At 38.2% G+C, this 26432-nt stretch overlaps 3 protein-coding genes across 8 annotated transcripts in view; 2 read left to right on the forward strand and 1 right to left on the reverse strand.

Moving 5' to 3' along the window:
* The window catches only part of LOC127502714 (DNA polymerase zeta catalytic subunit-like), an 845784-nt gene that overhangs the window by 222840 nt on the left and 596512 nt on the right, over positions 1–26432 (forward strand). The window lies entirely within an intron of this gene.
* Positions 1–26432, forward strand: part of LOC127502738 (uncharacterized) — a 237575-nt gene that overhangs the window by 81712 nt on the left and 129431 nt on the right. The gene's annotated exons all lie outside the window — the stretch shown is intronic.
* pum2 (pumilio RNA-binding family member 2) overlaps positions 1–26432 on the reverse strand; it is a 129877-nt gene that overhangs the window by 73941 nt on the left and 29504 nt on the right. For 5 of the 6 annotated variants that reach the window (XM_051875978.1, XM_051875976.1, XM_051875977.1 and 2 more), the window contains exons 3-5: positions 9658–9726; positions 9339–9444; positions 217–404 (exon numbers count right to left, since the gene is read on the reverse strand). In XM_051875978.1, the coding sequence (XP_051731938.1) occupies positions 217–404; positions 9339–9444; positions 9658–9726 (363 nt within the window). Of the gene's footprint in view, positions 1–216; positions 405–9338; positions 9445–9657; positions 9727–15301; positions 15321–26432 lie in introns of those variants that run through there. The other variant, XM_051875979.1, reaches the window with a different exon arrangement.

Raw genomic sequence — 26432 nt, forward strand, 5'->3', positions numbered from 1 at the left:
GTGAAAAGTGAAAAGTTACTCATTCATTTCTGTGGGGAAAAAGAAGAAATTTCCATTCTTTATTTTTTAATAAAGCGAAAATTAAATACTGCAAGTTTTCACTATTGTTCTTTTTAGTTTTTTTTTTTTTTTTTTTAATCCCCCAAAACACATATGCTGAAAAAAAGTCTAGAGTCATGTAATAAGATACCCAAAGAAAAAAAAAGATTGACTCACATAGCCTCCATTTCTGTAACGCCCATCCATCTTGTCTCCAGGAGAAGAGCTGAGGACATACTCCACCATACTCACACCCAGACCACCCCCCTCTGAGCGTGGTGACAGCACTGAGCTCACGTCTCCATTCCCGTTGTACCCCTGGCCTGGTCGCCTTTGCACCATAATGGGCTGAGACACAGAATGATCTAGACACAGCAGAAGAAAAAGAATACCAATGGTATTATAATGACAAATTATATTATAATACAAATAATACATTTAATCATGCAATAAGAAAACCAGGATAATACTACCATAATAGCATGCAATATGGAATTTCAAGCAATAATCAACCTAATTAATTAAAAATATGCTTTAATGTATAAAGCCTATCTGACCGACTCATGTCATTTTTTTCTGAGTTTCAAAGTGCACAACAAACAGAGTTTGTTGTCTCCCAAAAGGAGGAACCAATTCTGAATCTAAACTGCCTAAAATGAGTCGTCAGTAATTCGAGTCTTACTTCCTGCGCGCACAAATGTAACAAATTTGCATAATGCCCAAAAGAAGCCAATTAGCCATTTTCACACTTCCGGGTTTTTGGCTTCCGGAATGGCTCCCGCCAGCATTTGAAATTGAAAGCAGCCTTCTGTCAGTGAGTTTCCTATTTTTAATATATAAGCCCACTGCATTCCAAACGACATAAATGATGCCTTTATAGAGCATTTGTAAGGGAAATACCGGCGGTTGAGACCGCACACTGTAAAGCGTAACATCAAGTACAGAGCGCGTTTCTCACAATGCATCCTGTGCAATGAAGCCCGCGAATGTCCTGTAATTTGCTTCAACCTTTCCGAACATTATGAAAGATGGAAGTTTCAAATAGTGTGTGTGTGAGGAATTTGAAGCAAGCAGAATACAGGTGTTTCTAAAACACACGCAGCATCATTGCGCATCTGTGGTTAAAACTAAGCTCAGAATCTATTCTGAAATTCTCAGAATCGATCGATAATTGTTGGAGAGAGAATCTTTTCTCCCACCCCTATTGTATAGTATGACCAACACAATATTAGATAGATTAAACAGATAGATTAAACAAACTGTTCTTTCCTGTAGGCCAGGCCTATAGCTATGTGTAGTGTGCCAAGTTGATGCTCCCTCTGCAGACTGCTTTATAGAGGTCTGCACGGGCTTTAAACTGAGGCCCGAACCCGGCCCATACCAGAGATCGTTTGACCTGACTCGAACCCGAACGGTACTGTTATGGTTTAACCCGAACCCGAAATCCGTCGCTATAGAGATGTACCATTCTTGCTATCACAAGCCAAGACAGCTTTTAAGATCTACACTGCACGTAACCGCTGAGCTATTTATTGGCTATTTATTGTCTGAATGACAAGATCATATCGTACAACTTTTAAATAGATAGAAATATCAGGCTAAGTAGTAGAAAAGACGCACGGAGGCCATTTGACATGCTATCGCGCCTCATTTCATTCTGCAGTCATGTATCATATCGTAGAATGTTTTAAACATTTAAATACACATATCAAATAAAATAATACAAAATGTGTATGATGTAGTGTTTTAGATAATAGTAGCCTACTCTTGACAAAGCTGATTTCTGAGAGATGCAAGAGAAACGCGGCTATTTGATTTACGAATGCGCTTGGCTCATTTCATTCATAGAGTTTACACTGATTCGTCCATGATATCATATAATGTTTAAAACATTTAAATATACATATTAAAATGATGTAGTATTTTACAGTAGACCTACTCTTGACAAAGCTCTGATTTCTGAGACATAGACGGCAGCTATTTGATTTGTGGCGGCTCTCAGTAGTCATTCACTTCACACACACATTATTGTGTAGTAATTTTAGAGGCTTGTGTATAATTTTGTGCTATCCCCTGGCTCACCTGTTATTCGGTAGAATTCATTGTGCTGCTTTCCCTTCATCATTTGGCACTGTTTTCCCTCAGTAATTGTTTGCCTTATCACACTCATAGGTTTGAGTGTCATGTGCCGTGTTGTGACCGAAAGAGTGCGCGAGAGTGGGAGCACATGCGCAAAACAGTTAATATCTAAATGTGAATTATAAATGTGCTTCCACTCTCGCGCGCTCTTTCGAGCACAACACAGAAGACGGCACACAAGGCTTATATAACAGCCTATATTATTTTTCTCAGTTACAGACCCGACCCCGAAGCTATTCATGAAAACTTAACCTGACCCGAAACCCGAAAGTTCTGCAGACCTCTACTGCTTTAGGGGCCGTTCACATATCGCGTCTTTTGTGTGCACAAAATTCGTTTTTTCAAATGTAGGCGTGCGGCAAGCACACTCAATAGAAGCGACGCGGTCGCAATGCACATGCGGTCGCAACGCACATGCGGTGCGGCACGCTCGTGTTTTCCAGGCGCATCTATGCCGTGGCGAGATGAAAACATCTCAACTTTTCAGAATGCCGCAAGCGCACCGCAGATCATGCGACAAGAACCAACCGATCAGCTTCGGCCTTTCCGTAACAACATCGAAAGCTCAGCTGAACAGCTGATCATAGCTGTACAGCGTGGATTTTTATTTCTCATCTCCATAAATATATCAAGTAGTAAAGCTAATGCAAGGGCTAGAAATCAAATAATCCTTTGCTGATACTTCCTCGTCATCGTTGAGAGTGCAGTTCATGGTTGCATGACAGACGCCATGGGAGTGCAAGCGCTAGTGGAAAGGAGGAGAAAGCGGCGCGGCCGCGCTTTACAAGCATTTTTAGACGCGATATGTGAACAGCCCCTTTTATGGCTCTTTCACACAGGACGCGGAATGTGCTGCGCTCGCCGCTGGGTTCAGCGCAGCCCTTCAGACAAAGCGATTCAGAGCAGGCTTTCAGAAAAAAAAAAAAAAGGGGGTTTAGAGAGACCAAATCCTTAATCAAACCATTTCAGACATACTGAGAAAAGAAGTAATGCTGCAATGTGTATTATGAAAAAATTTAAGTATTTTTAGTCCTTGAATGTTAGACCCTATTAGGAACCTTTAACATAGCATGTTAAATATGGGCAGGTTTAATTAATTGTTTCATTGCATAATTTGATATACAGCAATCAGAATATCAAAATATTGCTAACAACAGATGATCCCGATTAAAACAAGCACAAACACAATGCAACAGTAATCCTGAAATAAGATGCATATGTATTGCACAGTTACTAGGGCCCAATGAAATCCATTTTAATTTTTACCAAATTCTGCTTTATTTTTCTGATTTCCATTTTTTTCTACCTGACTGAAGAACAAGATCGTCTCACCCACACAATGCTAATGAACTTGCTCTATGCTTCCACCGCTATCAAGTGATAAACAGCACAAGTGGCTTGATGTAGTCAAATTTGACTCTTACCATATTGGAACATTAAAGGTTCTGTGGTGAAGCTACCAAAAAACAGTCACGACCATGTAAACAGCACTGCAAAAAATTGCCAAGAATTTACAGGATTAAAGAGTATTTTTTACAATAAATTACTGTAATCAGAAATTTACTGTGTAATCAATGCAGACTCGGTCATTTTCTCACAATTTACTGTGAACCAGCAGCAGAATTAAGCTATCACAGTAATTTACTGCTCTTGTTTTACTGTGAATTCACATTATGAAGTCATCTTTAACCATGCCACAAAAATACGTTTTCAGTATCATTAGAATATGTAAAAAGAGGTCATTTGGAGATCAGATGTCTTTGCCAACTGATTAGACTTCATGAAATTTATGAAACTACAATGAATTTTAGGCACAGTCAATCTATTGAACCATTTACACAGAATTTAAACCATGAGACCTAAAAGGATTTGTTATCCTGTGGCTCCCTCTGGTGGACAACAATGGTATTAGGGCCTTTATCTCTTATTCCAATTGATATTAATGGATTTTAAATATTGCTGTTAGCACCACGAGCATCAGAAATTCACAAAACTCTTCTCAGAATATCCTGTTTACTATGTGTATCAAGTTTCGTTTTACATTATGACATTGCGTTCAGCAAAAATAGATTAATTTGTGCAAATGGGCATAGCCAGACACATTAACATATCTTTGCAATGGTTTGACAAATTAAACTTTGATAAATTTTTAGGGAAAATTTTGAGGGTCTGAGAATGCCGCATGCCAAGTTTTATGTGAATCGGACAAAAGGTGGGTAAAGTTTATAGCAATTACACATTCTTGAAAGTGATTAGAGCAAGAATTTAGATGAAACAAGAATTTTGATTCTGTCACATGGTTGCAGAGTTATTAGCTAAAATATAAAATTTCTTATTATTGTAGCATCCGGTACACATACGATTTCACACAATGTATGACAATATTCATTTTTCTAACAGTAAGCCATTCAGATTTGATGTTATTAGCCAGCGAAATTTGATTAGCTGCTGGCGGCCATGTTTTTTGTAGTATCCCAGTCATATCAGGATATGTATATATGTACTGTAGAAATACAATATGATATTGTTTGTTTACAGTAATTTGCCTTTTCCAATACTGTAAACTTAGTGATTTAGATACAAGAGAAGTCCTACTGTGAAATCACTGTGAAAGTAATGCAATTAACAACCTGGAAAATATGGTAATTTCACACTAACATTTTTTTTAGTGCGCATGACGAGGTGTGAGAATGCCAATACACACAATTACAAGCTTGTCAATCAAGCACCACACTTATAGTAAATTTACCTCCCAGTTACTAACAGAAAAACTGTGTTTTGGCAATAATGCACTTACTATAAATGTTACTAATATTATAGTAACATTTATATTCCCCAATATTTAATATAATTATAAATTCTATAGTTCATTTTTTAGAAACCATATTTTTTAACCTTGTTTTACCTGTGAGTACCATGATCTTACCAATACCGGTCTACAGTTAAACTCTGTAGCTTATTCTATGCAAGAACTATAGTAAATTTCATTAGGCCAACTATGATCATTTACAGTGTTTCTCAGTTGCTAAAATACTAAACCCATCCTCTGAACCAAATGATCAGTGGCCTAAACATATTTGTCAAATAAATCACTCTTTTGGCAAAACCTTAAACAAGTTCAGGTAGTTAGACAGCATTTGCAATTCTTATGCACTCTTTGCAAAACTCTCAACACATTCTCACTTACAAATACACATTTCGCACTGTAATGCACTTGTGTTGAAAAACAGTAAACACGAGCACCAAAAGTTAAACAACTACAACACAGTTGTAATTGTTCACAGTCACAGTTGTTTGTTGTTTCTAATGATGAAACCAACTGTACAAAATATAAAATAGTTCAGAGTGCACAGGTGCATTGAATGTTGATACAAACAATGAATGGAAACAATCTGAGAGGAAGAGGAGAAGCATTATGTGTAAAAGGTAGTGGGCGAGGAGGAAGAGGATGAGGATGAGAAAAATCAAGGTGTGGAGAGTGTTTTCTGGGCTGAATCTGGCACACCAGAGGATTTTTCCCTTTGCCCGGCAAGGGACATCATTGCCTGTGATATGGACAATGTCAGACTCAGCACAGACACGTGATGCTGAGGCAGAATGAATCTTTCAATTACCTTGATTTTGCAGTTTTGTTTTGTGCATTGTAACATGCTTGCAAATTAGCTTGTATAGCTAACAGCAACTGTTGTGATGATCCCTGTTAAACAAATGAACTAAACTTAAAAACTAAATCCTAGTATTTTTTCTTGAAAGTATATTATAAAAAAGGTAGTCAATTTTCAGTCTATGAGCATCTCTAAAACTGTTCCTGTGCTACTATGAGCAATTCTTTGACAAGAAAATATCAAGTGTCTGCTTTCAAACAAGAAAATATCAAGTGTCTGCTTTCAAACAAGAAAATATCAAGTGTCTGCTTTCAAATGAGACCAGGATTATGCCTGTAGCCCAAAGGTTTCAAGAGCTGCAGCCATTTCATTTTGGTTATGTCATTTTCAGCTTGTGGGGGGTGGTGGTTAAGGGATTAAAGTTAATAATTTTTATAATTCTCATTATTACCTTGAGAGGCACATTCTGTTGTACAACAGTAATATAGATGTGTCACGATTTCTTCAAGATAAAAAGAACTTATTTATGACAGGTTGTCACAAAAACCTTTTGAGTTTCTGTGTGTATATGATATGACGATTTTTTTTTTCTAGTTAAATTGAAAAATGCTTGTGAAGTGTGATCTCAGAGCAGATCTCTCATGAACAAAGTTCATGTGCTCATGTCTTCATATAGTGAGATGGCAAATGCTAAAAACACAAGCATTGCGCGCACTTCAGTGTGTGTAGTTGACAAAACCGTGCAATTAATTCACATAGACAAGCAGACTTCATATTTAAATAGTCTCTTTTACGGTTTAATATAAACAGACACTAGTCCATATTACAATTTGATTAAGTGCACAGTCCTACTTTTATTGGAAAATAAAAATTTCCTTTAATTGGGAAATTTGCGTGATATTCTGTGTTATACAGGAAATTCCAGGTGTACGACTGGATTCCGTGATTCTATCAATGCATCCAACATCACGGAAATCATAGAGCCCTAATTTACCTACACATGTATACGCTCATGTCTTGTGTATCTAACCACGCAAACTAAGGCATGAGAATGGTTAGTTACTAGGGGTGTAACGTAGGGCTGTGACGATAACCGCATTACCTCATCACCGCAGTAATGAGATGCCTACTGTGGTGTTGAGGAAATCACCGTCATCACCGCACTTTTTTTTGGTATTTTATTTATTTATATATTTATTTTTGCTGGTGAAAGTTACAGGAGTGCATATGAACTATAAACAATAATCACTGTTTATCATGATTCACTGTCTTCTGTCCTATGTTCAAGTGCTTCTGGAGAAATAAACAGCTTCGCGCAAGGGGGAGGGACAGTCCAAACATATGGGGGATTTATTTTGTGCGTGTGTCTGATTATTATTAATTAACTGCTAGGTTCCAGGACTTGTGATTTCTACTGATAATGTTAAAATATATTGTTAGACCAACAATATCTTATCAATTAATTATGACGTTCACACCCGACGTTCTTGGTTTTCCTCCTATTTATTAAATCCAGGCAATTGGTTGATAAAACATTTATTAAAATTAAGATACAATTTATACAAAACGAAATTCACTTTAAAGAAAGGCTTACTACAAAACAAAGCTTAATGAAGTGGTCAAAATCATGTCTGACACACTGCATGTCTCCCGACATATTGCGCATCTTATTAGCCTTAGTCATGCTGTTCACTTTTCATAATCAACATAATTTAAATTTAAAAACTAATATTAGACTATAGTCTAATATTTAAACATAAATATTAAACTAAATAGGCTACGTTTTCTTTGAAAGTCTGGACGATGAACTCGCCGGTGCGTTCTGCTGGATTTTTCCTCATGACAGCTAAAACACCTTAAAATAGGCCTACTCCGTCATTTTAGACATCATTACAAACTACAAATTGTCTACTTTTATTTGTGTACACTCACAACAAAAACAAAACCTTCTGCTTTTGTAAAAGAAAAAGAAAAACAATGCACTTTCATCTGTCTCTGAATCTTTCTGAAACGTCTCAAAAATGAACTGAAACTCAGCGAATAATTATCACACAAACATGAAACATACGTCTAAAAGCTTGAAATGTCTACTTTTGAATAAAACAATTCACATTTAAAACAAATATTCTCCTGAATTATAATCTGTATGAAACTAAAGAGATGCACAATTTCTCCTGGCTCATGTTGCGAATGTTAATGCTGCGAGGGTGTTTCTAATACAACGGCTGAGAGACTGATGGCAAATTTGGCATATTCCTCTCTTCTGACCGCCAAACCGCGGGATTCGTTGCTTCATCACCGCGCTAAGAAAATGCTTTGAAATATATAAACATTAATCTACTACATGTGTGAATTAATGGAGACGTTGTGCGTTATTTTCTATAAGATAAAATACTGAAGCTTTACGGAAATGGGTCATACCATTGACATTACCTGAGCAGATGGAGTAAAACCCCACTTGTTCAAGGACGCACATTTATTGCATGGACTGAGCAAACACAATGTAAGTGTCTAAAATGCATACACAGTTCCAATGAATGATAAATGAAATTTAACTTAATGTTGTTAAACTGAATGTACGAAGGAAACTGCTGAAATAACTACAACACTTAAATAAGAGCGTGCGGTTTATCTATCAATCGGATGAGCATGAAAGTTTTGTTTGCGTCGTTACTATAGCAACAGTAGACACCCGGTGCATTTTCTTTCAGAATAATCATAAGGAAAATGTTCCGTAAAAAGAGAACAAAAGAGGGCTTTTCCTACTATTCCATGAAGAAAAGTTAGTTTAGGATTAGTTGGGAAAGTGCATGATATTCTAGGGTAGTCTCTCCATGGAAGCATTGCATGTTTAATGTACCTGGAACACTTTAATAAGGTTGTATAGCCAATACATTAACACTATCCTACACAATAGTTAAAATGAACAAACAATACTTTTAAAGCCTTATTTAATTTTGGCTTATGTAAATTTCTACAAATGCCAATTTTTATAGGCTATTAAAATAAAGTTATGTAGCATCATTAAGAACTAGCATGAACTAACAATGGACAAAAGGTTTTTTTTTTTGCCCTCATTCTCTGACCCCCTGAAGGCCACTGTGTAATTTGCATCCTCACTAAGACACACTGGGGGAAGCATTTAAATAATCTTATGAATGCATATTTAAAAAATGCAGAATTGAATCATTAATCGAATCACAACGAATTTTAATGTGAATCGCCTCGAATCGAATCGTTCTGAATTTGCAAAAATTGTTCTTGAATCGAAGACCTATTAATCATGATTTGAATCGATTCACAGCCCTATTAGGAACACATTTTCAAAAAAAAAAAAAAAAAAAAAAAAAAAAAAAAATCCAAATCAATAACTATTTGGGAAAACTAAATGATAGGCAAATAAAATAAGTTACAAATATTTGGTACACCTTTAGCATAAACTATAGTAAGGCCTTGCTTGAAGCATAATTTATAGCCAAATTTCTCTAATTTCATTTTGGTATAACTGTTATCTCATGATCAAACAAAACACTGTAGCATTTCAGAAGAACTTACGGGAAGAACCCCAGGCATTCTCTCTCCATTCTTCACCCAGCAACATCCCTTTACGTCCATCTTTTGCCAATTCATCCGATTCCCACAATTTTTTAGCAGGAAGTAGCTGCAAAAAGGGTCAATGTGGCAATCAGTTTTTGCAAAGTATATGCGCATACAACAACAACAACAGGGAAAAAAAAAACTAACAAGTGGAGTTAACATACGTTAAAGGATTACAGGGAACTCAACACTTGTGATACTGGTCAAAAAGGATACAAAAGGACTATTAGACTCAGAATTAAAAAAATATGGCTTTTTAAAAACTCTGATTACATACCTCACCCATTCCACGAGACTCCAGAGCCAAGGCTTGAAAGTCATAATTCATCTCATCCACAGCACGCACCTAGACAAAGAAAATATTTCACATTTCTTCCAGACATTTTACTTACACCAGGATAGAGCTAGAATGACCATAACGATACTCCCATAAGAGTGCAACTAAGAGTGAATCGTGATTTGCAAGTCAGAAGTAGGTATTAAGTATTACTGGGATGGATTATTTTAAATGATTCTCAAAACTAAAGACAGACTTGGAAAGCCACAAAACTCCTATTTTGATTCTGCAGTCTTTAAGATCATAGTACTAGAAGTGAAAAACACAGGTAGGAACAGAGCTATTATTTTATTTATTTATTTATTTAATTTGCTTTTCACTTGTTTCAATGAAACAGAGTACATCAAAGTATATCAGTGGAAAGCTTTGTTGTCAATATGTTGTCAAAATTATAAGGGTGGCCAGTGGTTCACTTAACTTTCATATGTATGTACACATAGGTGGAGAAATTTGAGCTCTGGGTGAGACAAGATGTTGCTGAATTTTATTGTCCTGCTTCCATTAAAGAACTATTTTGTTGGTAAGAGTTTTGTAAGAGTTTTTGTTAAGAGTTAAGAGAATTTTGTAAAGAGTTGCTATGTAAACATCTATATTGACTGAAAATGCATCTCTAAGAATCTCTCTAAGGCCTCTCTAAGAACCCCTCTAAGGCTGTTCAGACTGCAGGCAAAGCAGTTTTTTTCTCAAATCAGATCTTTTCAGGCAGACTGTGTGCACCATTAACTGCGTGATCAAAAGTGATCAAATAAGATTTGTGTGCCCCAGACATAAGTCAAGTTGAGTAATCTTTATTTATATAGCGCTTTTTACAATGCAGATTGTGTCAAAGCAGCTTTACAGTGATAACTGGTATATAATTTTGGCTGCACAGCAGCTCTTAAAGAAAATAGTGTCATTGTCCATCTTAAGTAAATTCAGTTTTGATTCATTCTGTTGTAAGAATCAATAGTTATTAATTTAGTTAATTTATCTATATCAGCACTGAAGTAAACAGTGATGTCATCATCCAGCTCAGTTCAGTTTGCATACAACGGTGTCAATGCAGGCAGATCAAAACACTGTTAAATATCAAATGTCAAGTGTCCCCAACTAAGCAAGCCAAAGGCAACAGCAGCAAGGAACCCAAACTCCAACAGGTGACATCAGGTGGCAAACAGGTGTTAAAATGGAGAAAAAAAATCCTTTGGAGACACCAGGCTCAGTCGGGGGGCCAGTTCTCCTCTGGCCAACAGCGAACAGTGCTTTATTATGATTCAGTCAGCTATCATAAGTCCGACTGGGATCGCAACAGTCAAAGTATTTCTTCCAGTTCCATCCGGTTGAGGATCGTATTCATAACCAACCTATCTGCATGGGTTGCTTTGGAAACAACGCAGGCGTAAGTGACGAGACTTTCAAAATAGAGGTGAGCACTTCCAGTGTTATGGACATGACATTTGCAGTCAAAGCTTGAAATATAAATTCTCATAAAATGCATTTACTACCAATAAATTGAACCATCTGTTTATATTTTCCCTAAAACCCTGACAATAGAGTCCAGACATCAGAAAAATGTCTATAAACATGTTTTATATTTTAGAAAACAAAACTAGAATGATTGAGTACAGAAAGGCCTTAAAAACTGCTAGATCTGCTTATTTTTCAAACCTTTTAAAAGAAAATAAACAACCCTAGGTATTTATTTGATACAGTGGCTAAATTAACAAGAAATAAAGCTTCAACTTCTGATGTTTCCAAACAGCACAGCAGTAATGACTTTATGAACTTATTTACTTTCAAGATTGACAATATTAGAGGGAATATTATAACCATGCAACCGTCTACTAAAGTATCATGTCAGACAGTGCATTGTAGTATCCCTGAGGAAAAATTCAATTCATTCGCTGTTTTAGGAGAGAAAGAATTGTCTAAACTTGTTAAATCATCAAAATCAACATGTATGTTAGACCCTATACCGACTAAGCTATTGAAAGAGATGCTTCCAGAGGTCATAGATCCTCTTCTTAATATAGTTAATTCATCTTTATCACTAGGATACGTACCAAAAACGTTTAAGCTGGCTATTATTAAACCTCTTATTAAAAAAACCACAACTTGTTCCTAGAGAATTAGTCAATTACAGGCCGATCTCAAATCTTCCTTTTCTGTCAAAAATACTAGAAAAGGCAGTATCATCACAACTATGTTCCTTTTTAGAAAGAAATGGTATCTGTAAGGATTTCCAGTCAGAATTTAGACCGTACCATAGTACTGAGACTGCTCTCATTAGAGTTACAAATGATTTGCTCTTATCAACAGATCGTGGTTCTATCTCTCTATTAGTGTTACTGGATCTTAGTGCTGCATTTGACACTATCGATCACAACATTCTTTTAAATAGACTCAAAAATTATGTTGGCATTAGTGGAATTGCATTGGCATGGTTCAAATCATACTTATCTGACCGTTATCAGTTTGTAGTAGTAAACGAAGAGATGTCATATCCATCACAAGTTCAATATGGAGTACCGCAAGGCTCAGAACTAGGACTGCTGCTTTTCACTCTGTACATGCTACCCTTGGGAGATATCATTAGGAAGCATGGCGTTAGTTTTCACTGTTACGCTGATGATACTCAGCTCTATATTTCTTCGAGCCCTGACGAAACTTACCAATTCACAAAATTAACGGAATGCATAGCTCATATAAAAACTTGGATGACCAGTAATTTCCTACTACTAAATTCAGAAAAAACAGAGATTCTAATTATTAGACCAAAAACTTCTTCACGTAATAACCTAGAATACTGTCTAACACTTGATGGCTGCTCTGTTAAGTCTTCGTCATCAGTTAGGAACCTGGGTGTGCTCTTTGATACCAATCTTTCATTTGAAAGCCATGTTTCTAGCATTTGTAAAACCGCATTCTTCCATTTAAAAAATATATCTAAACTACGACATATGCCCTCAATGACAAATGCAGTACAGTTAGTTCATTCGTTCATGACCTCAAGGCTAGATTACTGTAACGCTCTCCTGGGTGGTTGCCCTGCTCGCTTGATAAATAAACTACAACTCATACAAAACGCAGCAGCTAGAGTTCTTACTAGAACCAGGAAGTACGACCATATTTGCCCAGTTCTATCAACACTGCATTGGCTTCCTGTTAAACATCGTATAGATTTTAAAATTTTGCTAAATACTTACAAAGCACTAAATGGTTTAGCTCCCCAGTACCAGTAGCTCTTAACGCATTATAGTCCTTCACGTCTATTGCAATCTCAGAATTGCAATCTCTGTCAGTTTAAATCTAGACTAAAAACGCATCTCTTTAACCTGGCATACACATAACACATTATCAATTTATGTTTTCAAATCCGTTAAAGGATTGTTAGGATAAATTAGGTCAGCCGGAACCGGGAACACTTCCTATAACTCCAGATGTACATCAGAAGAAGAATGGCATCTACGCTAACATTAGTTAATCTGTTTACCATAGTCAGCCAGATCGAGGACTTGTGCTTTGACACGACGACAACGCAGCCCTAAAGTGTCAGCAGAGATTGAGTCAACTAGATCATCCACTGTTACCCCCTTTCCACCAGCACGAACCGGGTGCTAGTTCAGAGCTAGTGCCAGTGCCAGTTCGGAGTTGGTTCAACTGACGAGCCTTCTAAGAACCGGTTTTCCTTTCCACGGGCTAGAGAGCCAGCACAGAGCCAGGTTTTACGTCACTGTATAAGTTATAGCAAAGCTAGTGCTGCAGCGCCAAACACAAACACACCAAGCTTGTACGAGATGCAGCGGCTTCTCGCAGAGCGATCGGCGCGTGACATCAAAGCACCGCGAGAACGATCCAAAAGTACAAGGAGTCGTATGCTCTACAAATGCTCCCGCGGACCTGCTGCACTCCGATGTCACCCGCCGAATCGGTCCGCGCTGCTCCGATGCATCTCGAACAAGCCTTCCATCAACAATGGCGGACGTTTCGCTACTATTGATGCTCATGGCTTTGAAAACCTACGGCATCCAAACACGGCTCGCAATAATTTGTATACAGAAGGAGATTACAATCGAGCTGCTATTAGCACGATTAGCTGCTATTTCAAAAAATGGCGGTCACAAGTTTCTTGTTGGTCACGGTAACCCCGCCCCCAGCCCCTGACGCAAGCAGCTCTTACTTCTAGCCCAGCAATGTTTTGGTGCTACTTACGAACCACTTTTCCTGGTTCGGAGCTGGTGCTTTGTGTGTCGAAAGACAAAGAACTAATTTGAAACTAGACTCTGGCTCCGAACCAGCACTCAAACTGCCTTGGTGGAAAAGGGGTATGTGAAGGCCTCATCGACATGACAGCCAGTGGCACAGATCCTCAACAAACCATCCATACCGGTGTGATGAATACGATCCTCATCTCGATGGAACTGGAATAAATACTTTGACTGTTGCGATCCCAATCGGACTGCCTGAATCATAATCATGCACTGTTCGCTGTTGGCCAGAGGAGAACTGTCCCCCCGACTGAGTCTGGTTTCTCCCAAGGTTTTTTTTTTCTTCTCTATTTTAACACCTGTTTGCCACCTGATGTCACCTGTTGGAGTTTGGGTTCCTTGCCGCTGTCGCCTTTGGCTTGCTTAGTAGGGGACACTTGACATTTGATATTCAACAATGTTTTGATCTGCCTGCATTGACACCATTGTATGCCAACTGAACTGAGCTGGATGATGACATCACTGTTTACTCCAGTGCTGATATAGATAAATTAACTAAATTAATAACTATTGATTCTTACAACGAAATGAATCAAAACTGAATTTACTTGGGGGGCGCTCTTGTATGCCGATGGAGTAAGATGTGTCTAGCTCGGGCTCTCGCCGAACCCCTGTTTTATAAAATAAATAAACGCCTTACATTACAAAACATTGTATAAAATCTGATCTGATTTTGGTTCTGAAATGAGGAAATAGCTGATATGCGGGTCAATGGCGGAAAAGTTACGCAAGTATAAATACGACGCATCATCCAACACTAGGCCCAACGCCACCTCGACTTCGTGCTCCACCATCACCCGATCCCGAATGACCCCACCCCCGCTGGACAGCCCAGAGAAAATGGACGCGGTGGCCTTGAAATCAGAGATCCTTCGCTCGTTAAAAGCGGACATCTCAGCAGTGATCAAATCTGAACTAAAAAATGCGCTTGCCGATGATTTAAATTGCAAGCAGTTAAAAAGGAAATAAATAATACGGCGGCAATTCACTCTGAGATAGACCAAATGAAGGCTACGATAAAAGAGGTGGAAGGCGGGCTATCAACGTGGTCTGACGAGGTGACAACTTTACAGTCTGTGGTAACTGACTTGAAAGCAGAGATGACTGTGCTAAGAGGAAAATGCGAAGACATGGAGGGAAGGATGAGAAGGTGCAATATCAGGATTCTGGGGGTAGCTGAGACGGATGGATCAAGCTCTACTGTGTTGGTTTTGAGACTGCTGAGAGAAACGCTACAGCTGGAAAAGGACGTGCTTGTGAACCATTCGCATAGAAGTTTGGCTCCTAGAAAATCGGATGGAAAACCACGCACCATCATGGCTAAACTTCACTATTACCAAGATTGTGTTGAGGTGTTGAGCCGTGCGCGCACTCGAGCCCCGCTGAGATTCAATGGAGAATCAATCGCCATCTTTCTGGACTATACTGCAAGCGTCACCAAGGCCAGGGCTGCGCTCACGGAGGTTCGGAAACTGCTGCGTAATCGTCAGGGCGTCCGGTTTGGCATCTTGTTCCCAGCCCGTCTACGTATTTCATATAACGGTAAAGAAAAAGAATTCACAGATGCAGAAGAAGCGATAAGGTATGTTAAGAAGAACATTATCCCCACAGAGGCTTGAAAATAATGCAGAGACTAAGTTCTATCCATTTATACGTTGTCCCAACTTAAACCCTACCCCAATGGAGCAAGAACTTGTTTGTTTTCATTATCTTTAGCTCCACCCATGGGTGTAGGATTGTGCTATTCAGTCATGAGTAAGAGATTTATGCATTCCAAGGACAATTTGACAGGATAATATTTATTTGAATCATTTGAATTATCAGTTTTGTTTACCTACCAGACTTATTCTGTCAGATGTCCATATTAATTTTCATTTGCTGTCACGTAGCTTCTACAGTTTCCATATATATAACTATTTCCCCTTAACATGGCTGTCATCAATATTTCCAAAGGGTTTAATGGCTGTTCAGTCAACTTTGTGAGTTGGAACATTGTCACTTAATCATCCAGTGAAACGTAAAAAGGTATTTGCACATTTAAAGCAACTTAATGTAGATATCGCATTCCTTCAGGAGACCCATCTACGTACAACGGATCATTTCAGACTTAGAGGGAGTTGGGAAGGACAGATATATCACTCTAATTTTCATTCAAAAGCTAGAGGTGCTGCCATACTTATCAAGAAAAATGTGCCATTTACTGTGACTAATGTAGAGGCTGACTCTTTGGGGCGATATGTAATTGTGGTGGGGCAGCTTTATTCTTTTCCAGTCATCCTGGCCAATATTTATGCGCCAAACTGGGATAACCCTGCGTTTTTTTTCCAATCTTTTTTCTCGGTTACCAAATATGACATCACACCACCTTATTCTTGGTGGTGACACAAATTGTACACTCTCCCGTCTTAGACCGTAGTTCGCTCAAAAAAGCTCCCCTGTCCAAATCAGCACGTTCAATTAAACTTATTCTTAAATCATATGGCATAGCTGATGTTTGGCGGTTTCGCAACCCTACTTCCAGAGAATATTCTTTCTTTTCCTCTGTCCATAAGACCTATTCCCGTATAGATAATTTTTTTCTCTCATTACCAAGTGTGATTACGGAGCTATAGTTGTATCTGATCATGGTCCCCTAATTATGAAAATGCATATCCCTAATACACAGTCCAGTTACCGTCCCTGGAGACTCATTTCTCTGCTTCTATCAGAAGAAACTTTTACTAAATTAATTTCCACTGAGATTTCATCATTCCTTAAGATCAATCAAACGCCAGGGATGTCCTCTTCAACTATATGGGAGTCACTTAAGGCATATTTACGGGGCAAGATAATTTCATATTGCGCAAATAAAAACAAAAACTAGATAGGCTATATAGTCATCTGCCCTCTGCAGATACAATAAAAAAAATGCGTATACTACTGCAAACTGAGTATGATCTCCTGTCAACAAGGCAGGCTGAGTGTCTCATTTCTAAATCACGGTATGTGTGTTATGAACATGGGGACAAGGCTGGGCGAATACTTGCACATCAGTTGAGACAAAGGATTGCTAATCAGTCCATTCCTTTAATTAATGATGAGCAAGGCTTAAAAAATACTGATAGCTTAAAAATTAATTCCCGTTTCCAAAATTTACACCAATCACTTTATACATCCGATTCATGCGTCGACCCTCATTCGCTGGAAGATTTTTTTGAAAATATACATATCCCCTCTATAGACCCAGTGAGGGCTGCTGAATTGGAAGACCACCTCACGGTGGAAGAGATAACATTAGCAATTAGATCTATGCAGAGTGGCAAATCACCGGGACCGGATGGTTTTCCAACAGATTTCTTTAAAAAAAATTTCAGAACAGCTTTCCCCTTTATTGTTATCAGTTTTTGAAGAGTCGCTTTCATCAAAAATCCTACCACCAACCATGCGTCAGGCAGTTATCTCATTAATTCTCAAAAAAGACAAGAACCCTCTTGAGTGCAGCTCATTCCGTCCAATCTCCCTTCTAAACACTAATGCTAAAGTGCTCGCTAAGGTCCTCGCACGACGTTTAGAGGGAGCGCTTCCCTCCATCATATCACCTGACCAAACAGGTTTTATTAAGAATCGTCATTCGTTCTTTAACATTAGACGACTTCTGAACATTCTTTATGGCTCTTCTCCACCCGGTACACCAGAGGTAGTGCTTTCACTGGATGCGGAAAAGGCATTTGACCGGGTGGGGTGGGGTTATCTTTTCAACACACTGGAGAGGTTTGGATTTGGTCGTAAGCTTATATCATGGATCAAACTTTTATATACGTCTCCGTTGGCTGCCGTGCGCACTAATAATAATATATCTACTTATTTTGAGCTTCAACGCGGCACGAGACAGGGATGCCCTTTGTCCCCACTTCTGTTTGCAGTCGCAATGGAACCACTTGCTTTAGCTTTGAGACAAAGAGCTGATATCAAGGGTATACAGCGGGCAGGATTGGAACATAAGGTTTTGCTTTATGCGGATGACATGTTATTATACCTGTCACAACCCCTGTCAAGTCTTCCTAAATTGGTGGCTCTACTTACAGAATTCGGCAAAATATCTGGCTATAAAGTTAATATCCAGAAAAGTGAACTAATGCCTGTTGGTGATGGGGTCAGCCTGTTATCTTTACGCTCAGTTCCCTTCAAAATTAGCATTAAAAAACTGAAGTACCTTGGGGTTTGGGTTACGCACAAGTATAAAGACTTGTATGTGGCCAACTACCCACATCTCTTAACTAATCTAAAACAAGATTTTGAGCGATGGGATCACCTCCCTCTCTCACTGGGTGGAAGAATTAATACAGTAAAGATGAATGTACTGCCCAAGTTTTTATATATCTTTCAGTGCCTCCCGTTTTTTTTAACAAAATCTTTCTTCTCCAAATTAAATAATCAGATACCGACCTTTATTTGGAACAAAAAAACACCAATAATTAAAAGAAGTATACTGCAGAGACCTCGTACAAAAGGAGGGATGGCACTTCCAAATTTCAGGTTTTATTATTGGGCAGCCAACATAAGGGCACTGCTGTTCTGGTTAAGGAATGACATCACTGTCCCTGCCTGGACGACTGTGGAGGGGGCTTCAGTTGGGTCCACGTCTTTAGAAGCTTTATTATGTTCTAAAATACCATTCACACAACCAATCTCTAGCTTGACTTCTAATCCAGTTGTTATAAATTCAGTTAAAATTTGGAATCAGTTTAGACAATCATTTTCCCTAAAAGATTTATCACAGGCTGCACCAATTGCTAAAAATTTCATGTTTGCTCCAATGATGGACGATGCTTTTGAGGTTTGGGCAAGAAAGGGTGTGGTCTCAATGTCTGAACTTTATATTGATGGAAATTTTGCATCATTTGAACAGTTGGTACAGAAATTTAACATTCCCAAGTCACATTTCTATAGGTATTTGCAACTTCGAAATTTTGTAGCATTGAATTCTGATTATTTCCCATCATGCCCTCCAATTTCTTTATTAGACTCAATTTTGAATGTAAATCAGTCCAAAAACAGGCTATAAGCAGGATCTATGAATTACTCAGCATGTATGATTCAACACCTTTAAAATTCACTCAAAAATAAATGGGAGGCAGATTTGGATGAACTAATCTCAGAGGAAGTCTGGCACAAAATAATACAGGGAATCTTTACATCATCCATTTGCCTAAGACATGCTGTAATACAGTTTAAAATTGTACACCATTTGCATTGGTCTAAAATCAGACTTTCTAAGATTAAAGCTAACATAGATTCCACATGTGATAGATGCAGGCAGGCTCCCGCAACACTACTGCATATGTTGTGGACATGTCCAAAACTTTACATGTTCTGGACTAATATTTTTTTGAGACCTTCTCTGGGCTATTTGGAGAGGTAGTAGAGCCATCTCCATTTATTGCATTGTTTGGTGTGGCCCATGAAAATACTAGTTTTACTAAAAGTAAAATTAAAATACTGGCCTTCTGTTCTCTTTTGGCTAGAAGACTGATACTGATTAAATGGAAAGACCCTTTTCCACCTACATTTAGTCAATGGATAAGGGAAGTTATGTATCATCTTAAGCTGGAGAAAATTAGGTATACAGTCAGAGGGTCTACTGGGGCATTTTATAATGTCTGGCAACCTTTTTTAAATTGTTGAGGGAATGCAAGCAGATAATATGACATTGTAAAAGAAAGAGGGGGGAGAGGATATTATTCATGCATACCTCATGTTGTTTATTTATTATTATTATTTCTTTATGGATGCCTGATCATGTATAGTATCTTTATGTTTATGTCTGGTGTTTGGGGGATGGGGAGTTTAGTTTTGTATATCTTTGTTCTTTCTGTATAATTTGAAAAAAAAAAAAAAAAAAAACGTGATCAAAAAAAAAAAAAACTGAATTTACTTAAGATGGTCAATGACACCATTTTCTTTAAGAGCTGCTGTGCAGCCAAAATTATATATCAGTTATCAGTGTAAAGCTGCTTTGACACAATCTGCATTGTAAAAACCGCTATATAAAAAAAAAGATGACTTGACTTGACTTTAGATGAGGGAAATACTAAGCCAGGGCTGCCCCCTAATAGTCAACGAGAAGAGGCTTAAAAGGTGCAAGAGGTGATTCTCTACAGAAACATTTTTTGTTATACTGGTTAAAAGTCTCCCGATACTGTGATAGCATAACTGAAAATGGGCAAAGAGGCGGGACGTGGCTGGAACCAAGGTGACTGGTTACTGAAACCACACCCGCCTAGCTCGACGTGATCATGTTAGCAGGCAAAGGATCTATCTATCTATCTAAAATATTAATAAAGATATCAAGTTATATCATTAGAAATTAGAGATTTACTGTCAATCTACGGTGTCTTTTTTACGATATAGATGCTCCAACACCAGTAATTAATTTGTGTCGGGTGTGCAAATAACAACACGCAAAATCAAATGGGACTCCATACCTTAATAATGAAATAGCGATTGAGAGATGAATCCAATCCGTGGCACTTAATTGGGTAAAATTTCCATGAGTGTCCATTGCAAAACAAAAAAAAAAACAGTACTTTTTGTCCACAAAAGCATTAAATCCAAGAAATATTGATATATCATCCATTGTTTGCATCACATATCTTTACATATCTATCATTCTTCTGAATGATCTGCTCTCCATCATTGTTCTTCAAGAAATGATGCAACCTGAACAGCATTTATGTTGTAAAACTGTATATGATCGTATAGGAGCCTGCGTCCAAAATAGAATTTTTCTAAATAGTGCAGCAGTTTTAGTTATAATATCCAAGCAGTGCTGTCAGAGTTTAATATTATCCCGCCATTGTCATTGTAGTAAATCTCACAAACAAAACTTTTAGCCAGTGCCACGATCCAACAACGTGTGTTCTGTTTATCTTCCGCACGCGAGCACATGTACACAGACGCAAATCTGTCTCGAGTCTCGACGATTAACACAGCAAGCATTTTATAATTGTATAAAATAATCCAGAAAAAAGCACAAATACGGCAGAGATGGCAAATTCAGCGGCTGGAATTAGCTGAGGTAAGTGACGGCTCACAGACAGCAGCGGCAATCTACCTGTCACTCAAGTGACCACGCCCTTAATTATGCAGAACTTTAAGGCTTAATATAATTTAAACGGATGAGTTATAAAAAAATTCACCCCCCTCAGAGTTGTCATGAAGGGCAAAATTAGCAGTATAGACCAAAACTACAATTTGTACCAAGCTGTAAACATGTTTTTTTCTGCTGTAAAGTTTGCCATTTTAACATGGGGCTCAATGAGATTCTGCTCTCTTTGGGACCCTGTCCCTAGCGGCCAGTCGATAAATTGCAGTTTAATTCACTTACGTATTGGCTTCATTAGAAACTGACAGAGGTTGTCGCTTGGTAGAACCATAAAATGTTCATTCAATCATTATATTTGGTCCGAATAAAATAATACAATGTCCTACCTGCCTGTCAACATATGTTTACACATACCCTTGCGCACCCTGTTCACGCAGAAATCATACGTCATCAGCGTGTTTCATGATATGCAGAGTACAGACAGACGTCAAAGAGCACTGCAAACCAAACAGCAGCTTCCTTTTACAGTTCCTTCAAAACAACGAGCTTATGCTGCATTCACGCCATAACTACCGTAATTAAGAGATGCCATCTCTTCACATCCTCAGACTCAGAATTATGTGTTTGCATGTCAACAGTATCAACACCGAAATTAAGCTGCAGCAGTCAGGTATAAGCTCTCTAAGTTGTTTATGATTATTAGACATAAATTATTAGACAAGAGGTAGTTTAACGGAGTCTCTTGTGACGCTTTGCCGAGAGCAGCTGTGTGTGTGCCTTCATGTGTTTTGGAGGCATGGCTTTGGAGACGCTCTGAAGGGAGGGTGGGATTTTATGATTTTAAAGCTATCTCGCTATTGCTAGCCTCTCCGAAAATGTCATATAGAGGGTATGCATTGGCGTCACTTTACCGCCGGAACATGCTGGGGCTAAGTGGCAAAAGAGCCTGCTGCATGACTGGATTTAATAGGGGAAACTGCAAAAACATAAGTAAAACACGAGTAAAACAAACAATTAAACTAAAGGTTGGACTTGAAAGTGTTCCTTACAACCAAAGACCCAGGAATCCATGGATATTGACATGCAGCCAGGAATCGTGTTTCCTGTTATTTAAATGTGCCTGATTTCGATGCTGGGGAAATACATAAAGTAAATTTGCCTGTGAACACTTCATATAAATACACAAAATAGGTAGGTCTAAATATTACATATTCGAATATTCGACTATTTGTGCACACCCCTAATATATATATATTATATATATTTTATACGTGTGTGTGATGCGATCTGGGAAAACCCGTTGGATGTCGCAATGGTACGTTTTCAATAAAGTCAGAAAATAGGTCGAATGCCATTTTTTTTTTGTCAAAATTGGGTTTTCATTAAATTATCATTCAATAACATCTTGTCTATCATCTCTGAAAATATCTTGGCAAAATTCGCCTGTTAAGTGCAGAAAAATAGCGATTTATAGTGGCAAGGTTGTCTTTCTAACATTACCGTTTAAGAACACACCCATTGGAGGTTTAAAAAAAAAAAAAAAAAAAAAAAAAAACGGTTATAACTTTCCCTCTCTTAACAATACAAAGACAGTTCACCTATTAAAATAAACCACATAACATGTAGAATGAAGGTGTATTAATGCAAATTTCCCACCAGTCCTGTATAAACTATGGCACGCAAAGATTTTTTTTCTAATACAATGTTATCGTGAGAAGGCGGAGCACAAGAGAACAACTGAGCTATAATGAACACACGTTCTAATTATGTGTTTAATAGAGGTTGAATTCAAATCAAATAATGCCAAACTGTCCATACTACTTCTGAATAGGATGTCTACTTCATAAAATGTATGAAAATATGGAAATATATGGTTCAGATCACTCAAATAAATGGTGCCCTTAAATGGTCAGATATGGAGCGTTGCTGTCATCTAGTGAAAAAGTTTGGTACTGCGCCCAAACAAAATCTTACTGAAAGCTCATTTATGATATATTTTAACCTAAAATTTGGAATGTTGACATTTTTGGCTTTTATTTTCTTGCAGTTTAAGAGTAAAACATGCTTTGTAATTAATATAAAATATAAACAATTATATTTTTAAATTTGTATAAACTTAAACTTCTATAACTTTTTCATTTCACTTTTATAATTTATTTCACTTCTACAATAATCTGACTAGTGTCTTCTTTAAACAAGACCAACCTTAGGTCTATATTCCAAAGCATTCTTGAATTACAACCATAATGTTTGGATAGTGCATTTTCATGTCTATGCGAAAAAAAGGGCTGACAGTTATTAGGGCCCAAGCACCGATGGTGTGAGGACCCTATTGTAATTGCTCGGCCAATTATTCTTCTTCTCTGAAATGAATCACATTTTTGAGGGCCTAAACATGCTTGAAAAGTCATGAAACTTTGCACACACGTCAGAAGTGTTGAAAATTTACATCTGATATGCCACCTGTGGGTAATAGGAAATGACATGTTTTACACTGTGATTAACTCCTCAGAGATTTAACCAGAAGCACATCATATATGGTCAGTCTAATCTTAAGGCATAGCGATGTTAAATTGCAAAGATCCTGAGTTTTCGTTGAAGGGCGTATCCGTGGCGACTGACAAAGTCTGATGTCTCGCCATGAAAGGGGAATCACATTTTTGAGGGCCTAAACATGCTTGAAAACTCATGAAACTTTGCACATGCGTCAGAAGTGAAAATTTACGTCTGATATGGGTTTCAGAATTAGGTGTGGCAAAATGGCTCAATAGCACCACCTACAAAATTTCAACGAAGTGCCTCTGACACTACGTTTCACATACAAGTATGAAATTTGGTACACACATCCAACAGCCTAATACCTACAAAAAAGTCTCTTGGAGTAAAATCTGAAAACCAACAGGAAGTCAGATATTTTGAATTAACTTTGCAAAATTTGTGCAATTTTTGCTATTTCCAGACGATGTACTTTAACGAACTCCTCCTAGAGCTTTAATCAGATCAAGGTCATATTTGGTCAGTCTAATCTAAAGGCCTTTGCGATGTTAAATTGCAAAGATCTAGAGTTTTCACTGAAGGGCGTGTCCATGGCGGCCTGACAAATTTTGATGTTTCACCATGAAACAGGAAGTTGTTGTAACTCAGGCATGCAGTGTCCAATCCGCCCCAAACTTCACGTTTTATTAGAGTCCTGGCCTGAAGACATCTACATGGCAATATTCAGTTACAGTCATAGCGCCACCTGTGGGTAACAGGAAATTACATGTTTTACACTGTGATTAAGTCCTCATAGAGATTTAACCAGATCAACATCATATGTTGTCAGTCTAATCTTAAGGCCTTAGCGATGTTAAATTGCAAAGATCTTGAGTTTTCACTGGCGTGTCCGTGGCGGCCTGACAAATTCTGATGTTTTGCCATGAGAGAGGAAGCTGTTGTAACTCAGGTATACAATGTCCGATCTGCCCCAAACTTCACATGTGTGATAGAGTCCTGGCTTAAAGACATCTATATGCCAATATTCTGTTAGTCATAGCGCCACCTGCTGGCAACAGGAAATGGCATGCTTTACACTGTAATTCACTCCCAGAAAACACATTTCAATATGCCACAAAGTACCAAACATACTAGAAACACGTTAAATCATGCAACACTTGGCTAAGTGCTAATGTATGCGATTAACGCCACAAAACAGGAAGTTGTTGTAACTCAGGCATACAATGTCCGATCTGCTCCAAACTTAACATGTTTGATAATAGTCCTGGCCTGAAGACATCTACATGGCAATATTCTGTTACAGTCAAAGCGCCACCTGTTAGCAGCAGGAAGTGTGGCACTTTGAAATGACTTTGCCATATTTCCCTTGTATTTACTTGCCTACATGTATGTCGCCCACTGTTCACCGTTTTCCTAAGGCCAACGGGTGACAGTGAGCCCGCGTGTGAGGGCCCTTTCATCGCTGCTTGCAGCTTTAATTAGGGCCCGAGCACCGATGGTGTGAGGACCCTATTGGAATTGCTCCGTTTATTAGGGCCCAAGCCGAAGGTGAAGGCCCTATTGTTTTCTTTAGGATTATTCTTATTAGGGCCCAAGCACCGATAGCATGAGGACCCTATTTGAATTGCTCCGTTTATTATGTTGGCTTGGCACAAGCCAACACACTGATATTCCACTTAAACATTTTATTATTTTTCTTCTGTTCCTAAATTTTCTGACTGCTACTTCTCCTAGAGCTTTAATGCTACAAGCACCAAACTCACCACAGACCTTGGCCCTAGTGTCTAGTGAGTTGCTATATCTTTTTAGACTGATTTTTTTTATATTAATTTTTTTAACTCAATTTTTCCATAGTCTAACATTGACAGAGCAAAAATGCGCCCTCTAGAGGAGCAGTACCGTCCACTGGAGGAAGCCGGATAAGAACTCAGCTTGTTTTCAGCCCAAATGACAAATAATGTTACAAAGAGAACGCTCCACAAGCTGTTTGTTTATAATAACTGGAAATATTGATCGGATGACGTCTTACACAGTTTATGGGTAAGATCATCACTGTTGTAAATTAATTCGATCATACATTTTGCAGACGAGACCTTACTTTCGTTTTGTCCTTATGTTCTTCATTTGCATGTGTATTTTAGCCTTTTTAAATAAAACATTCTAGCGATTTGACAAGATTCTATCACGGGAACACATTAAAGACTTACATTTAGATTTTGGATGCGTTTTTGAGTGACACAGAGACGGCTCGCGTCTCTAATGAAGCTCGCGCTCCGAAGCTCGTCCATTCTCGCTTCATCATGTCCACAATACATGGCGAATCTCATTCAAGCGAGCACAAGAACACATCAAAGAGCTTCTTTGTTTGATTGACTGTGTTAATGATGTGTGGCATCTGTGCAAATATTTGTGCATTAAACAGGCGCGTTGTGTCGCCGGCGCCGCTGCTGCTCCCAGCTTGAGCAGATGAGAGAGAGAGAGAGACGACACAGTTTCGTTTCCGTTCTCAGTTTGTCAAGATTCATTATATCACCATCTAGAATCTCATTGATCGGGTGACTGCATGTTTTAAACAGTTTATTGAACAGGTTAGTTGATCGCCTGATATGATGTTACCCATTCATACCCTTGCAAGCCGCGCCTTGAGCGGCTGTGAGTTGAGCGTGTCTTAAAGCGAAGAATCGACAGATCCATCAATCATCACAACAATTGTTCGTTACAGCCCTAAATACAAGAAAATCCTTCTTTCTTTATTTCTTTGCGGCCGAACAGACATGTGCGTTGGCTCTTTATTGTAGTTATTTATTAGTAGGTTAATTAAGGTTATACTGGTAATCCATTATATTAGACTAATCAGAAAAAAAAATACATAGAAATACAAGAAATTC

The sequence above is a fragment of the Ctenopharyngodon idella genome, chromosome 20 (genome assembly GCF_019924925.1).
Source record: "Ctenopharyngodon idella isolate HZGC_01 chromosome 20, HZGC01, whole genome shotgun sequence".
Classification (NCBI taxonomy): domain Eukaryota; kingdom Metazoa; phylum Chordata; class Actinopteri; order Cypriniformes; family Xenocyprididae; genus Ctenopharyngodon; species Ctenopharyngodon idella.